We start from the raw sequence: 15057 nt of genomic DNA, 5'->3' as shown, positions 1-15057 counted from the left end.
AATACCCTTTACAATAAACTGGAGCTGAAACAATTGGTTATCCATTCAAAAAATAATTGAAATGGATTCTCTGCTTTACACCATACACAAAAATCAACTTTAAATGGATTAAAAACCTAAATGTGAAAGACAAAATTATAAAACTTTTAGAAGACAATATATAAGAATATCTTACTTTGAGGTTAGGAAAAATTTCTTAAGCTGGACACGTACTATAAAAACCAAACCATAAAAAAATTAATTTTATGCTAAAGTTAAAAATATCTAATTATTAAAGATACCATAGAGGAGATAAGAAGGCAAATCAAACCAGGAAAGGATATTTTCATAATATATATGTCAATATGTCATATGGTTGGTATCTTAATCACATTTTTAGAAGTCTTACAAATTTCTTTTTTTTTTAGTCTTACAAATTAATAAGAAAAAAAACAAATTGATAGAAAAGTGAGTGAAAGATGTAAAGAAGCCCTTTACAGAAGTGAACCCTGAATGGTCAATAAACATATTTTTTAGAATTGTCTACTTCATCAATAACTATAGAAATGAAAATTAAAATCACAACAAGATAACACTTCATATCTATCCAATTGGCAAACATTTAGAAGTCTGATAATAATAATATCCTTATTGGCAATGATAAAGAACAACCAGAACTCTTATATAATATAGGTGGGAATGCAAATTGAAATAATTCCTTTGGAAAAAATTGGTATTATTATAATGTTGAAGTTGTACAGACTCCATCAGCAATTCCATGTTTGACACACTTAAGTACCAAGAGAATGTATCAGAACATTTATAATAACATTGTTCATATTAGGAAAAAAACTGGAAACAACCCAAATGTATATCGATCATACAATCTTCTAGCCTTACAGTGAAATGCTCTATGGTGATGAAAATGAGGTAAATTAGAGTTACATGCAACACCATGGATATAGGTTTTGGAGGAAAAATTCAAGCAGCAGAAGAATATATATATCATGATTCCACGATTCCATGATTTTGGAATTCCATGATTCCAAAATGTTATATAAACATTTTTAAATATGTAAATTTCACTAATATTATTTTTAAGAACTTTTTAAATAGAAACTGTCAAACATATTCAAAGACACTATATAATGAAACACCATGCACATATCACTTAGTTTCAACAAATCATCAACGAATGGCAAATGTATATCTTTTATATTCTCTACTTTTTCCCACATTGACTTATTTTAATAGAAGTCCAAGATTTTGTGTCATTTCACCTGTAAATACTTCCATACCTAACATTGTTTAGGAACATAAAAATATGTTGTAAAACTATGAAGAAAAACTGTTAAGAAAAACTTAAAGAGGAAACACAGGATTTGAGTTAGTGGTTACTTCTAAGAGGGGAGGAAGGGATAAGATTAGAAAGACAGCAGTCTTAAAAATAATGGTAATGTGGGCACACGGATGTTTGTGCTATTATTCTTATCTCATGAACACACACACATACATCTATATATATTCTTCAGTATCTGTTCAAAATATACTTTAGATAATTCAAAACAATTCAGTTTGGTGATCCTTGTCCACTTTGGGAGTGTATATGAAGTCCAGATACTGATGAAAAGAAGTTGGTAGGTAAGTGGCAGGGACTTCTATAGAAGCCCTTAGAGAAAAAAAAAAAAAAAAAAGAAGAAGAAGCCCTTAGAGAGCCTGACTTCTAGCCTCTGGAGTCTGTGGGGGTACAGAGGCTTATACCCAATTCTTGCCTCAAAACCTTTTAAGGTGAAAGGATGTTTAGTATTGCCCAAGAGGGAAGGACAAGGAGAGAGGGCTTCAATGGTAGCAGTCTAAATTTCCAATGTTTATGGGTTAAAGATATAGGTTTTCCCATGGGCCAAGTGGACTTCGCAGAAGTGAGCCTGGTGTTCCACCTCAAAATACATCTCAGCTCAAATAATCACTTACTAGGGTGAGGTGACTCCAACAGAAAGAGTGTGAGGAGTGTACTGTTGGAGTGAGAACTGAGAAGCAGGTGCTAAAATGTTACCTGGAGATTTCAACATCTAGGTCAGGGAACTGAGTGTGGGGAAGGTCCCTTCCATAGAGGATGTTTCCGAAGAAATTGCAAAAATTCTCAGCATAGAGGCAGACAGCAGTTTGTTAAACCACAGATGTCTGGGCCTCTCTTTCAGAGATCCTGATTCACTAGCTATAACGTGGAACCTGCAAATTTGCTATCCACTAAGATCCCAGATGATGCTGACCAGGAACCCACTTTGAGTAGTGTATTCTAGGAGGCTCTCAAATGTAGCCTCTACCCCCTCTCTGGACTTACTCAAACCGTTTCCTCCTCACTCTGTGTTCTGATAACATCAGTTCCTTCAATTCCTTAAAATCAACAATGGTCTTGCAGCCTTAAGAGCTTCCAATTTGCTGCTCCCTCACCATACAACACTTTCCCCAAGCCCAACTTTGCTGGGCTAACTCCTAGAGATCTTTCATTTCTCAGCTTAAATACCGTCTTTTAAGGAAACCTTCCTCAGCCTATCTATAGGGTTTGGTGCCTTCATTATCTGCACCCTCCTTTATCACATTTATCACAATTGTAATTATGTAATAATTTGGGGAATTTTTGTTTATTGTCTGCATTCCTTACTAGACCCTAAGCTCCATGATGGCAGGGAATTTTTCTGGTTTTCTGCTTTAATCTTACTGCCTATAACAATACATGGCACATAGTAGGCCCTCCTATTGATTGGATAAATGAATGAATGAAGGCATCTAGATTTTCCCAAAAGGTAGATGAAAAATGCCCTAAATAATGTAATATTTCAAAATATTTGTATAATATTTGACACCATATATCATCTATAACTATTTATAATAATATTTTTATAATTCCTCTGTATCTTTTAAAATACCCTTTGTCGGGGCAGCCCCGGGGGCTCAGTGGTTAGCGCCGCCTTCAGCCCAGGGTGGGATCCTGGAGACCTGGGATCAAGTCCCATGTCAGGCTCCCTGGATGGAGCCGGCTTCTCCCTCTGCCTATGCCTCTGTGCCTGTCTCTCTCTATGTCTCTCATGAATAAATAAATAAAATCTATAAAAACAAACAAACAAACAAACAAATAAAATACCCTTTGTCTTTGTAACTAATTTATTTCCTGAGCACATCACTTGCAGGCCAATGTCTAGAAGTAACAATAGCAAAACGAAATAGCCAAAGCTGGCATTGATGTCTATAAAGGGTAAATTTGTGCTGCTTCAGAAGGTTGTGTATAAGCAAACATACTTAGTGTGACCCAGCTGTACATTCCTAGGAAAAGAATTTGAAGTCAGGATACAAAAAGGGATCATGGCCATTTGCTGTGAATTCCTGCATACTCTTTCATGTGTGGGTGATGCATGAATGTAATTCATTTTCTAAGGCAACTCTTTCAATGAAGCTATGTCCAAAATTAACAAGCTTTTTAAAAATGCTACCTTCGGTGATATAGGATCTCGCCTCTACAAAACAAAACAATTTCTGCCCAATTAACTTGGAAATCAACAAATATACCAAAAACGATTTCTCAGTTTGCTAAAACTGAGTCACAAAACATGGATAAAATATTGATTACACAGACAGGCACACAGATACAAGGTCAGTCTTTAGTTGCTGGGTATGCTTATTAGATTTTCCTTTTTTTTTTTTAGATTTTATTTATTTATTTGTGAGAGACGGGGGGGGGGGCGGGCAGAGACACAGGCAGAAGGAGAAGTAGGCGCCATGCAGGGAGCCCCACGCGGGACTCGATCCTGAACTCCAGGATCACGCCCCTGGCTGAAGGCGGCGCTAAACCGCTGAGCCACCCGGGCTGCCCTGCTTATTACATTTTCTTGCAAAAATAGTCAAAAGGAAAAAAAAATAGTCAAAAGGATATTTCTCTTATTGACTGTCGCATTCCTACATGGAAAACCAAAATGTCTCATTATTATTTTAATGCATTTTTAAGGTAGCCTCTGGATCAGAATCTGTGTTCCTAGCTTCTATGGGGATGCCTAAGTGTTACAGGTTCTTCAGTCTCAAAAGCTCTAATTTTATCCTTAAAAAAATATGTGTGTGTGTTTGGGGTGGGGGTGGGGTTCTTCAGTCTCAAAAGCTCTAATTTTATCCTTAAAAAAATATGTGTGTGTGTTTGGGGTGGGGGTGGGGATAACATGTAACAGATTGGTTGCTGGAAGATGGGAGGAGAAGTTACTGCTAAAAGAAGATTGGAAAACACTACTCCAGTTTGGCACTAGTAGAAATTAGTTCCAAGTGTTACCTGTTTATATATAGTCCCTTTGTAATTAGAGAGATATTGTGTCCAGATTTCCCAGTGTCCAGGTCATTCCTTGGAATGTCTCCAGTTCCACTACCCTCTCCTTTGACCTTCAGTCCTGTATGTCCAACTGCCTATTGAATATCATCTTTTGGTCTTCTCAGACTCAAAGCATCACCCTCCACCATAAATTAGCCACTTCTCCCATTTTCTTAGTCCTTACTATTGACCCCAATATTCTCTCACGTACCTGACTTCGAACATGTGGAGTCACCTTTTTTACTCATCCCTCCTATCTGATAGTCCGTGATCAAGTTTGGCTTGATTTCTTTTCTTCTAAATCTTGCTCACTCCCATCTTTTCTCTGCTTTCCCACTGCTTCCCATTCAAATCAATTGGAGCATCTGACACCTGGGATTATCTTCTGCAGCTTCCTAAATAGCCTACTGGTTCCATTCTTTTCAAGTCTAATGCATTCTTTCAGACTAATTCTACTTAAATGCTCCTTTTCATCTTGGTACTTCCCTAGACACAACCTTATAAATGGTTTCCAGGTGGTTTTGCAACCAAGTCTGAACCATTCTGCTTTGCTTTCAAGGCATCAAAATCATCTAGCTCTACTGTCTTTTCAGGTTAGGTCAGTCTCCTCCCTGTCATATAAAAACATTACTCTTCCAGCATCTGCGCCTTTATATAAACATGTTAAGTTGACCTGGGCTAAAGTTAGGGACCCATCCCTCTGCCTACTTCTTCAATCTTTACTCTCATCTTTGCTCACCTATTACCCATGTTCTTCACATAGCCAAGTACTCACAGTTCTTTGAAAACACTTGTCTTTAGACCTTTGCACTTGCTTTCTACTCCACCCTTAGTCTCCTCAAACTAAAGGCACCTCCTGTGGGAATGCTTTCTTTATCCTGCCCTCTGGGCAAGATAATCACATCTTTCTTTGAGATGCTGTTGTGTTCTATATATACTTCTGTTACAGCCCTTATCATACAATATTGCAATGTTTTGATTACATGCCTGCTTGATTGCTCTTTTAGATTGTGAGGTACCCTCTCAGAATAGTTTTAGACATGGTTTCAAAACAAGGTCCCTGACCTCTAATAGCTCACAGTTGTTTTGTACTCCCAGTGAGTCATTTTAGTAATTTAATAGGTATTTGTTGAATGAATAAATGCATGAATAAATGAGTAGATTTCTTTTTAAATCCTCTCACTCCTTCACCCTCTACATGTTTGAAGCCTTCTTTGATCTTTCTAGTCCTGCAACCCTTCTCTGAAGCCCAATAGTTCTTACGGTTTTGTACTATAGAAATTTGGATGATTTCTTTAATTGAATTATAAGCTCCTGGAGGGTGGGGACACATCTTATATTGTCTCTGTCATTGCAATAGTCACAGTGCAGAGCACATAGTAAAAGCTAAATATGTATTTGCTGTCCAGTTAATTAGAGTCATGTAAACTCTGGGCTTAGGAAAATAATCACAGCTAATAGTCTACCTGGAAAATTCTAAACTTTTCACAATATGATTGCAATCACGAAATTAAGTACTAATTCATTCAGAAACTAGTGAATACCTAGGAATTTTCTGGCACCAAACCAGTGGTTGGGATACAGGCATGAATTCTACTAGTAAGGAAATTCTTTCAGGTAAAATTAGTATTGCTACATAGAGCTGTGTACATCTTTTTTCATTTTTATATTTGTAAATTTGTAGTTGGTTGATTAAGTAGTTTTCGAGTGACCACCAGATTACTTTGTTTTGGGGGGAATAGATATCTTACAATTCTTCCTGGCTGATTTTTCTCATAGGAACACTGAATTCTTTTTTTGTATCTGAGATTGTCACAGTCCAGAAATGGGGAGAATCAGTCTTGAATGATCTGGTCTAGTTTTTGTGGATTTTTTGGTCCATTCTATGTTCAGGATTAGTGGGTTGGACAGGACTAAACTAAGGAAGCTGTGTGTGTACTAGAACTTGAGTGCTCACCAGCTTACTTAGACTGACCAGAAGTCACTGAGAGGTTCCTATTATGGTGCTGTGAAGTCTCAGCAGCATTACCAACTAGACTTCTAGAGAATGTCATCAGGTATGCTTAGAATAGAAGGGTAGGCACTGCCCTGTGTCATACAATTTCAACCCTTGGTCATGTCTTAGGCCAAATGACTCACTCCTGATTTAAATCTAAATTAAGTTTCTTGTTTTCCTGTTTCTTTATGCATTAGTTTACTAAACATTTCTTAGTGACTACTATGGGCTAGAAAGATACAAAGCAGATACAAAGGTGCTCAAGTTGCAAAGGAAAACCCTTGCCCTCAAGGAGTTCATTTGGGTAACTAGATAGTAGTATATATACCATTGTAGAAATACTATTTAATAGTGTATTATGTTGCCTTTGAAAAGCAAAATTCAACATATAAATATGTCTTTGGACTAGAATCTCTTGAATCAATATGCAAATATAAATAAAACCATTATTATTAATACTATTACTGTCCCATGATATAAATACTGTGTAAGAAAAAGACAAAGCTCTGTTTACACCTTGAGTAAATGTTAGATAGTAATGAAGTCATATTCTACTAGTAAAAATGGTTGGGAAGGCAAAGTGACTGTAACAGGACTCTAAATACCAGTAATTCTCTACAAAAGCAACACACTAAAGCACTTTATTCACATATTCTTACACTGTAATATTAGAGTTCGCAAAGGTCACCCTGGGGCTGAGGCCAGATCCAGGTTTGTTGGGCCTGGCGCTCATAAATGTGGAAGGGCCCCTTTAAAAAATGAAATAAAATTAGACCACAAAATTTGGCATAGTTTATGTAAATGAGGAGCCCTGAAGCTTAAGCTTCATTTGCTTCAAAGAAAAGCTAACTGATAAGCACTTAAAAGATTAATATTCTCTCTACTTATTAGTCATTGTTAGGCAAAGACTTGAGCATTATGGAGAATAGTATTCATTAAGCTGTTATCACTAAGCTCATAATAAATACAACGCATGTAAAATGAATCTCTAAACTGATCTTACCTAACTACAACCTTATTCTATCTTTTTTCTATTAGTCTTTATTCTATCATTTGGCTTTCTTTAAAACTGAAAAAATATCACAGGTATTCATTGAGTCTAAATCCTAAATACTTTCTTTTTTTTTAAGCTTCGGGCTGTAGACCTGCACTGTCCAATACCACAGTCACTGGCCACATTTGGTATTGGGTACCTGAAATGTGACTGGTGCAACCAAGGATCTGAATTTTGAATTATATTTAATTTTAATTAACTTAAATTTTAAAACTGATAATTCCACTGTTAGGAAATTTTGAAAGGAACAACTCGAGTATGTCAAGCTATTTTTTCAAGTGTAAATGTTATGGAATCTAAATGCAGATTAAGTATTTCCTAGGAAAATTTAAGCAGCCAAATTGAGATGTGTTGTTATAACTGTAGAAGTCACAACAGATATCTACTAATAATTTCCATGTTGATTACCTGTTGAAATGATAATATCATAATATATTGATAATATGATACATATTTATAAAGTCAATTTTACCCGGTTCTTTTTACTTTTTAAAAATATGGCTACTCAAAAAATTTTAATTGCATAATATGGCTACTATTATATTCCTATCGGAAGTGCTATGTTAGACTCGGACTTTTCATCCAAAAGGAGTATATAATTTTTGAAACCACATGCTTAAAAGATAAACTTAGGAGGATCAGGGTAGATGGAAAGCAATCACCAAACATTGCTAATGGGACATTTTTACCTTACTTGAGGAGGTGGGATTCCTACCACTATGCAATCCAACTGTACTCTGGTTCCTTCTGGAACTTCTCTGCTCCGTAACTTTTGAGTGAACCGAGGAGGTTGCCCCAGAGGTTCTTCGTAGTACAAAGATGAAGGGGAAGACCCGGGGGTGGTGTCTCCACCAGCTGCCTCGCTGGCAGCCCGCTCAGCTTCGCGCCTCTTAGCTTCCTGTCTTTCAAGGGCGTGATTCACTTCATTATCCCTAGTATCTGCAGGGATAGGGATGGGAACAGAAGATCTTTCTCTTCTTTCTGAGATATCTGACAAACTGGAGCTATTTTCCTGCATAAGTTTGTTTTGAGATTCCAGTTTACTCTTGTGGTTTTTGCAGGCACGAGGTCTAATCCTTTTGGAGCTATGGGCTTTGAAAAGGGAGGACAGCTCTTCAATGAAATCAGCAGCCTTATTTAAGAATACTTTTTTGGACTGGGTTTCCGAACTATACTGTGGCCTTTTTGCCTCCTGGGGGCTCTCTTTAGAGCTGGTAGGATCTCGAGAGTTATCCTGACAGAAGTTTGGGTCAAAACTTGATTTAGGTGAGTGTTTCATTTGATCAGATGAAAGACGTTTTCTAGCTTGAGCTTCATCTGCTTTCTCCAAAGGATCGTGATTGATTGCCAATCTTGCCAGATTGACACTTTCATCTAATTCTTCTTGGCTCAGGAAAGCTGAAAGATCTGGAAGGTCATCTTGGCCTCCTCCTCCCTCAGCAGCTCCAGAAGGATTGACAAAGTGGAAAGGGTTGGAGGAAGGTTCTGCTCGACTCCTCTCATTGTTTCCCCGATGCCTCGTTTCTGCTAAATAGCTCTCTCTTAGAAGCTGAGATATGGAAGTAGAAGCTTCTATGCTGTCGTCTTGCATACTGTCACAAAATAACAATAATAACAAAAGTTGGGTCATTTCTAAAGAATAACAAGTCTATAAGTATGATGGATTCTTAGGAACTTAAATTTTGAAATTGAAAAATTGCCTAATTTTGATACTTGTACAAAATTTACATTAAAGACTTAAAGATTAACCCCAAATTGTAAAATAAAGAGGAACTGAATGAGATTGCCCTAAACTATAAAATAAAAACATGGATGATAACCATTCTATTAAGTTCTTAATACAAGTTCAACAGTGAAAGCTATAATGTAACTATAGTGATATTAAATGAAATTTCTAAGCATAATTTTGATAATATCTGTAAAGGCCTTTTAGTTATGAAAATCTTTCATACACAGAGATTTGCTGTCTGTACTCTCCTCTTCATCTTGAATGCAATAGTATAATAGAAATTAAAAGATAATGACAACAGCAATTTTTCATTTCATTCCTAAAAGCCCTGCATAAACTGACTTTATCTCTTATTGTTTCAAGACTTTTTCATTCCGTTTTACCCACACTGGTTTCTTATTATTTCTGAAATATATTTCTTTAATTTTATTTATTTACTCATGAGAGAGAGAGAGAGAGAGAGAATGCGAGAGAGAGGCAGAGGGAAAAGCAGGCTCCATGCAGGAAGCTCGACGTGGGACTCGATCGGGGCGGAACTTGATCGGGGTCTCCAGGATCACACCTGGGCTGAAGGTGGCGCCAAACCGCTGAGCCACCGGGGCTGCCCTTTCTGAAATATTCTCAAGTCACATCTGAAATGCCTCAGAACATTTGCACTTGTCATTACCTGTGTCTGGAGTGCTTTTTCTGACAATGCTGTGTGACTTACTTCTCATCTTCCTTCAATTATCCAGCCATCTATTCTCTCCGTGGTGGTTCCTTCTTTAGGGCCCAACATAAGAAGGCAATCTCCTTTCAGCCTACCCTTTTTACTCAGTTTAGTTTTCTCAGTACCACTTATGTCCATGAGAAATATCTGGGGTGTGCATTTTGAGAAGCTTGTGATTTCCCTCCCATTAGAATATAACTACCACCAATGCAAGGACTTTGATCCCAATAAATAATTGTTAAACTAATGACTAAATTCTTTGAAACAGAAGAAAAAGATACTGACAACATAATCTTAGTAACTGAAAACATCAGTTTAATCCAGTCCATGAAAATAAGTAATGCTTTTGTTTTTTGACTAGAGACAAGTTGTTTAAATTCAATGTTGTTTATAAGTTCAATCTGTTCTTGAAACGTATAGTGATTTAGCCTTTTCAAATCAGGTATAATTAATTTAATTTCTACAAATATATGAGTTAGAGCCTAGATTTTAAAAAATCTCTTATGTTAACATTGGTGAAGAGGGGACATAGGAGATAGGGAAATGAGGCTCAAGAAAGGACATCCTATACTGTAATTCACTGTGTACCTTTCCTGACTTTAGAGTGTTAATTGTACCAAGATATTACTGATTCAAAAAATAAATGATTTTTAAAACATTAAGAAATACTACAGTAACTTTAGTTCAAAGCCCCTGGACTAGAGAGTTTGGTAATACAAAGCAATTTTATATTATTAACATTTTATCATTTATTTAATCACAAATTTATTAGAGGGATGGCAAACTTGTGACCTGTAGGCTGTTAACTTCTGTCTTTTCTTAAAAGACATAGCTAACAGTATACAGTGTTCTTCCCATGGATCTTGACTTTCTTAACATTACTCCTTCAGTAACCACCAATCAATCAGAGATGGTAATAGAGATGAAGACCATTTGCCATTCTTGGCTACTATGTGCTAGGCCTTGTGCTGGAAAGATGGAGAAGAAAGTAATCTAAATATTTTTAAGTTTTATGATTCTATGACAAACTTTTGTTTCAGTTCGTTCCTTTCGCTTATATGACAGCCTCACTTACATCATATAGAAAGCTTCCTAGGAACTTCTCAAATTTTTAGAGAGCTACCCAAAACTAACCTCTAAATTGTCAATATAAGCAGTCACCTTGAGAGAGCAATTAGAAATGGCTAAAAGGATCACCTACAGCCAAATATTATCCCATATGCTAGTTACAGCCTGAAATTGCCACTACTGGAGTCATTTGTTGGGTGAAATCTATTGTGCCTTAAAGATAAATTAAAAATGATAAGGTGTTGGATGAGTACAAAGATTTATTTACAAAGATATTCATCACAAAGATGATAGTACTAAAAAATTAGAACTACATTCAATAAGAAATTAGTTAATTAAATTATACTAAATAAAGCTATCTGGTTATTTTAAACTTGGTAGGACTATAAATGATATACAAAATAGTATATGAAAGTGTAATTGATATATCAATTGAAAATTTGTCTCATTGTGCATTTACTATATAAGAGAAGAGTTGGAAGATATGTATAAGGTGCAAATTGCTATTTTAAAATGCAATTAATAGGGCAGCCCCCGTGGCTCAGCGGTGTAGCGCCACCAGTCCTTGGCGTGGTCCTGGAGACCCAGGATCAAGTCCCACATCCGGCTCCCTACATGGAGCCTGCTTCTCCCTCTGCCTGTGTCTCTGCCCCTCTCTCTGTGTCTCTCATGAATAAATAAATAAAACCTTTAAAAAATCATAAAGAAGAGAAAATGCATTACAGCACTGTACTGTATTTTTTAAAAATCTAAAACAATCCATGTATAAGTGGACCCACACACTGTTCAAACCTATGTTGTTCAAGGGCCAACTGTATTTAAATGTAAAGGGGAAAATTAAATAGTTTATAAATCAGTATCATTCTCTATTAGTTGAACATTACTGTATATTGTATTTTAATGTAACTTCATCTCTAATTTTGTATTCTAAGATGGCTTTTATCTCACAGCAACATGGAATGAGAATTGACCTTGGAATCAGGTTGGTTTTCAGATTCTGGTTTCATGAACACTTAGCAGTCAAGTGACTTTGAGGAAATTATTTACTTTTCTGAGCTTTGGATTCCTCATCTGTAAAACATGGATAATATCTAATTTCTAGGGGACTGAGGATTAATAACATCATGAATGCAAAGCCCATAAAACAGGGCCAGCCCCTGTCAATGGACACTCAAACGATGCTAGTGAAAAACAATATTTAAGCAAAGGTGATGTTAATGTTGAAAAACTTTTAAGAACTTTATATTTACGGTGGAAATAAGAAAGAAAATACTTATAAAAAGTAATCACTGCTCTCTGTAACCAATCTTTTTCTTTTTTAAAGAAAAGAGGCCAATTGAGGTGTAAATGTATACCTATACCTGTTCTGAAGCCAATTGAGGTGTAAATGTGTTCCTGATCATAAGAAATTATTATGAGGGGGATCCCTGGGTGGCGCAGCGGTTTAGCGCCTGCCTTTGGCCCAGGGCGCGATCCTGGAGATTCGGGATCGAGTCCCACGTCGGGCTCCCGGTGCATGGAGCCTGCTTCTCCCTCTGCCTCTCTCTCTCTCTCTCTCTCTCTGTGACTATCATAAATAAATAAAAATTAAAAAAAAAAGAAATTATTATGATAATACTTTCAAGTATTCAAAATAAAGAATTGCTTTAAGGTTTTAATTTAATTAATGTTTAATTAATTCATTTAATGTTCTTTAATGTAGTGTATTTATTATCTAAAATTTGGAAGTTAGATAGATGTGGTTCAGAACCCAGTTCTGACACTTTCTGACTCAATAAATTCAACAAAGTCACTTAACCTCTATAAGGAATAATAACACTAGCCATCTCATAGGTTGAAGTGATGATTAAATGCTCTTGGCATTTAGTAAATGCTCAATAAATAATAGTTACTATTATTATTATTATATAACAATTATACTGACATACTATAAAAAATGGAAGTAGAACTAGTAAAGTGGTTGAAGAGCAACTGAACTCTAGATTTGTAGTTCATTCAGCACCATCTATCTTCTATTGAAATACATGTAGTCTCATGAATGAACTGTGCTGCCTGCAGGTCTTTCTATGTATTTTCTTTACTTAGGCTGCTCCCTGTCCCCACCTCCCTTCCCTACCTTACTGGGCCAAGTTCTACATGGTCTTCAGTTCTTAACTGAGACATCACTGTGGAATTTCTTCTTTGTTCTGGGTTGGGTACCTCTGCAGTGTGCTCCCCAAACAAAGCACTTATCACAATATATTAAATTTGCCTATTTACTTTTCTGTATCCCTCACTTTGTTTTTGTATACCATCATCTCTGTGCACATATAGCACATAGAAAGTGATCAATAAATATCTATTGAATTCTTTTGTTCATTAGAATTTCCTGCTAAACCTATTGTTGCTTATCTTTTATTTTAATTGCAAGATAAAGTAAGACAGATAAACAGAAATCATATTTACAAAGAAAATTTATAGACATAAAGAAAAATATCAGCTGGTAAAAGCAGTAATAACTTCAAGGTGACTTCCAAAAGAAAATTTATTTTTGGAATTATTCCTTCTTTTTATACCAGAAGTATCAAAGAACATATGGAACATATGTGTCAAAGAACATAATCAGAAACCTGGATCTGAATCCTAACTCCAACACTAATTAACTGTGTTATCTTGAGCAATTCATTTAAGGCATTTGAATCTCAATTATTCTCATCCTTCAAATGGGATAACAACAATTTTGTTTCAGATGGTTCTCAGATGAAAACGTACATATAAATTGTTAAGCTGATAAATATCACTTACAATAGGAAATAAGAAAATGTAACATTTTCCCTTTCAAGCATTAATGTAAAAACTATCTGTTTACCAAAAAAATTTATACTTTTATTTTTTTTATTTTTTTTTTATTTTTATTTATTTATGATAGTCACAGAGAGAGAAAGAGAGAGAGGCAGAGACACAGGCAGAGGGAGAAGCAGGCTCCATGCACCGGAAGCCCGATGTGGGATTCGATCCTGGGTCTCCAGGATTGCTCTCTGGGCCAAAGGCAGGCGCCAAACCGCTGCGCCACCCAGGGATCCCCTTTTTTTTTTTTTAATTTTAAAATTTATACTTTTAAAAAGCCCAAATGCTGTTATGGATAATTTAGCTTTCATTTATTCATTCGATAAATATCTACTGAGCATCTACTATGTACCAGGCACCATTCTAGGTGCTATGGATTCAGCAGTAAACAAATGACAAAGTCCCTACCCTCATGAAGTTGGACATTCTAGTGGAGAAGACAAATGTTTATTTTATTTTATTTTATTTTTTTAAGACAAATGTTTAGAAGAAAAATAAGTAAGGCAAGGGAATAGAGAATGAAGGGGGAGAGAGGAAGGTATGCTATTTTAGCTAAGAAGATCAGGCATATCTTCTAATGTAGTGGAGAAGTTAGCTATATAACCATGTTGGGGAGAGAAGAATGTTTCTGAGAAGTGTCAAGGTGAAGAGAAGTAAATGTTTGCTGTGTTTAAGCCAAGCCCAGTGTGCCAAGAGGTGAATGAAAAAGAAGAGTAGAAGAAAAAGGAGTCACAAAAGTACCAAGATCATGTGAGGCCTTGCAGACCATGGGAAGGACTTCGAATCTTATTACATATTTAAATGGGAAAGCATTTTATAGTTCTGAGAACCAGATGACATAGATTTGAAAACATTTAATTGTGGCTGCTATGCAAGGAATCAAGTTGAAGGGAGCAAGTGTGAGACAAGCACATCAGCTAGGAGACTATTGCAATATGCTATGCAAGAGATGATGGTGGCTTGGATCAATGAACGGTACCAGTGACATGGTGAGAAATGATCAGATTGGAGGTATTTTTTTAAAAAAGTAGAGCCAGTATAAATTATTAATGGACTGAAACATATGAGAAAAAGAGCAAAGCCAATGGTGACTCCATTATTTAGGGCCCAAGCAACTAGGTGAGTGGTGGAATTATTTACTTGGACAAGCAGGTTTCAGGAAAGGAAATTAAGAATTCTCTTGGACGTTTCATCTGAGGTGTTCAGAGTGACATTGGACTTTGTTTCCTTTTTTCAGCTTCTTACAAAACTGAAACAGATTTAATGCCACTTTCAAAAAATAAGAATGAATAATTGTTCTTGGAAACAAACCATGGTGAAGTTGAAATTGTCCTAGGTTGGAAATGAA

General features: G+C 36.0%; 1 protein-coding gene across 6 annotated transcripts in view; it reads right to left on the bottom strand.

Annotated features, from left to right (window-relative positions):
- The window catches only part of MYPN (myopalladin), a 110199-nt gene that overhangs the window by 73348 nt on the left and 21794 nt on the right, over positions 1-15057 (bottom strand). For 4 of the 6 annotated variants that reach the window (XM_072823302.1, XM_072823303.1, XM_072823301.1 and 1 more), the window contains one exon: positions 8067-8969. The exons of the other annotated variants lie outside the window; for them this stretch is intronic. In XM_072823302.1, coding sequence (XP_072679403.1) covers positions 8067-8968 — 902 coding nt within the window. In that variant the 5' untranslated portion in view covers position 8969. The remainder of the gene's footprint in view (positions 1-8066; positions 8970-15057) is intronic. 6 annotated transcript variants of the gene reach the window in all.

This window comes from Canis lupus, chromosome 4, assembly GCF_048164855.1.
Source record: "Canis lupus baileyi chromosome 4, mCanLup2.hap1, whole genome shotgun sequence".
NCBI classification, from domain to species: domain Eukaryota; kingdom Metazoa; phylum Chordata; class Mammalia; order Carnivora; family Canidae; genus Canis; species Canis lupus.
Note: the sequence above shows the minus strand (reverse complement) of the source record. Positions and strands in the feature narration are given on the sequence as shown.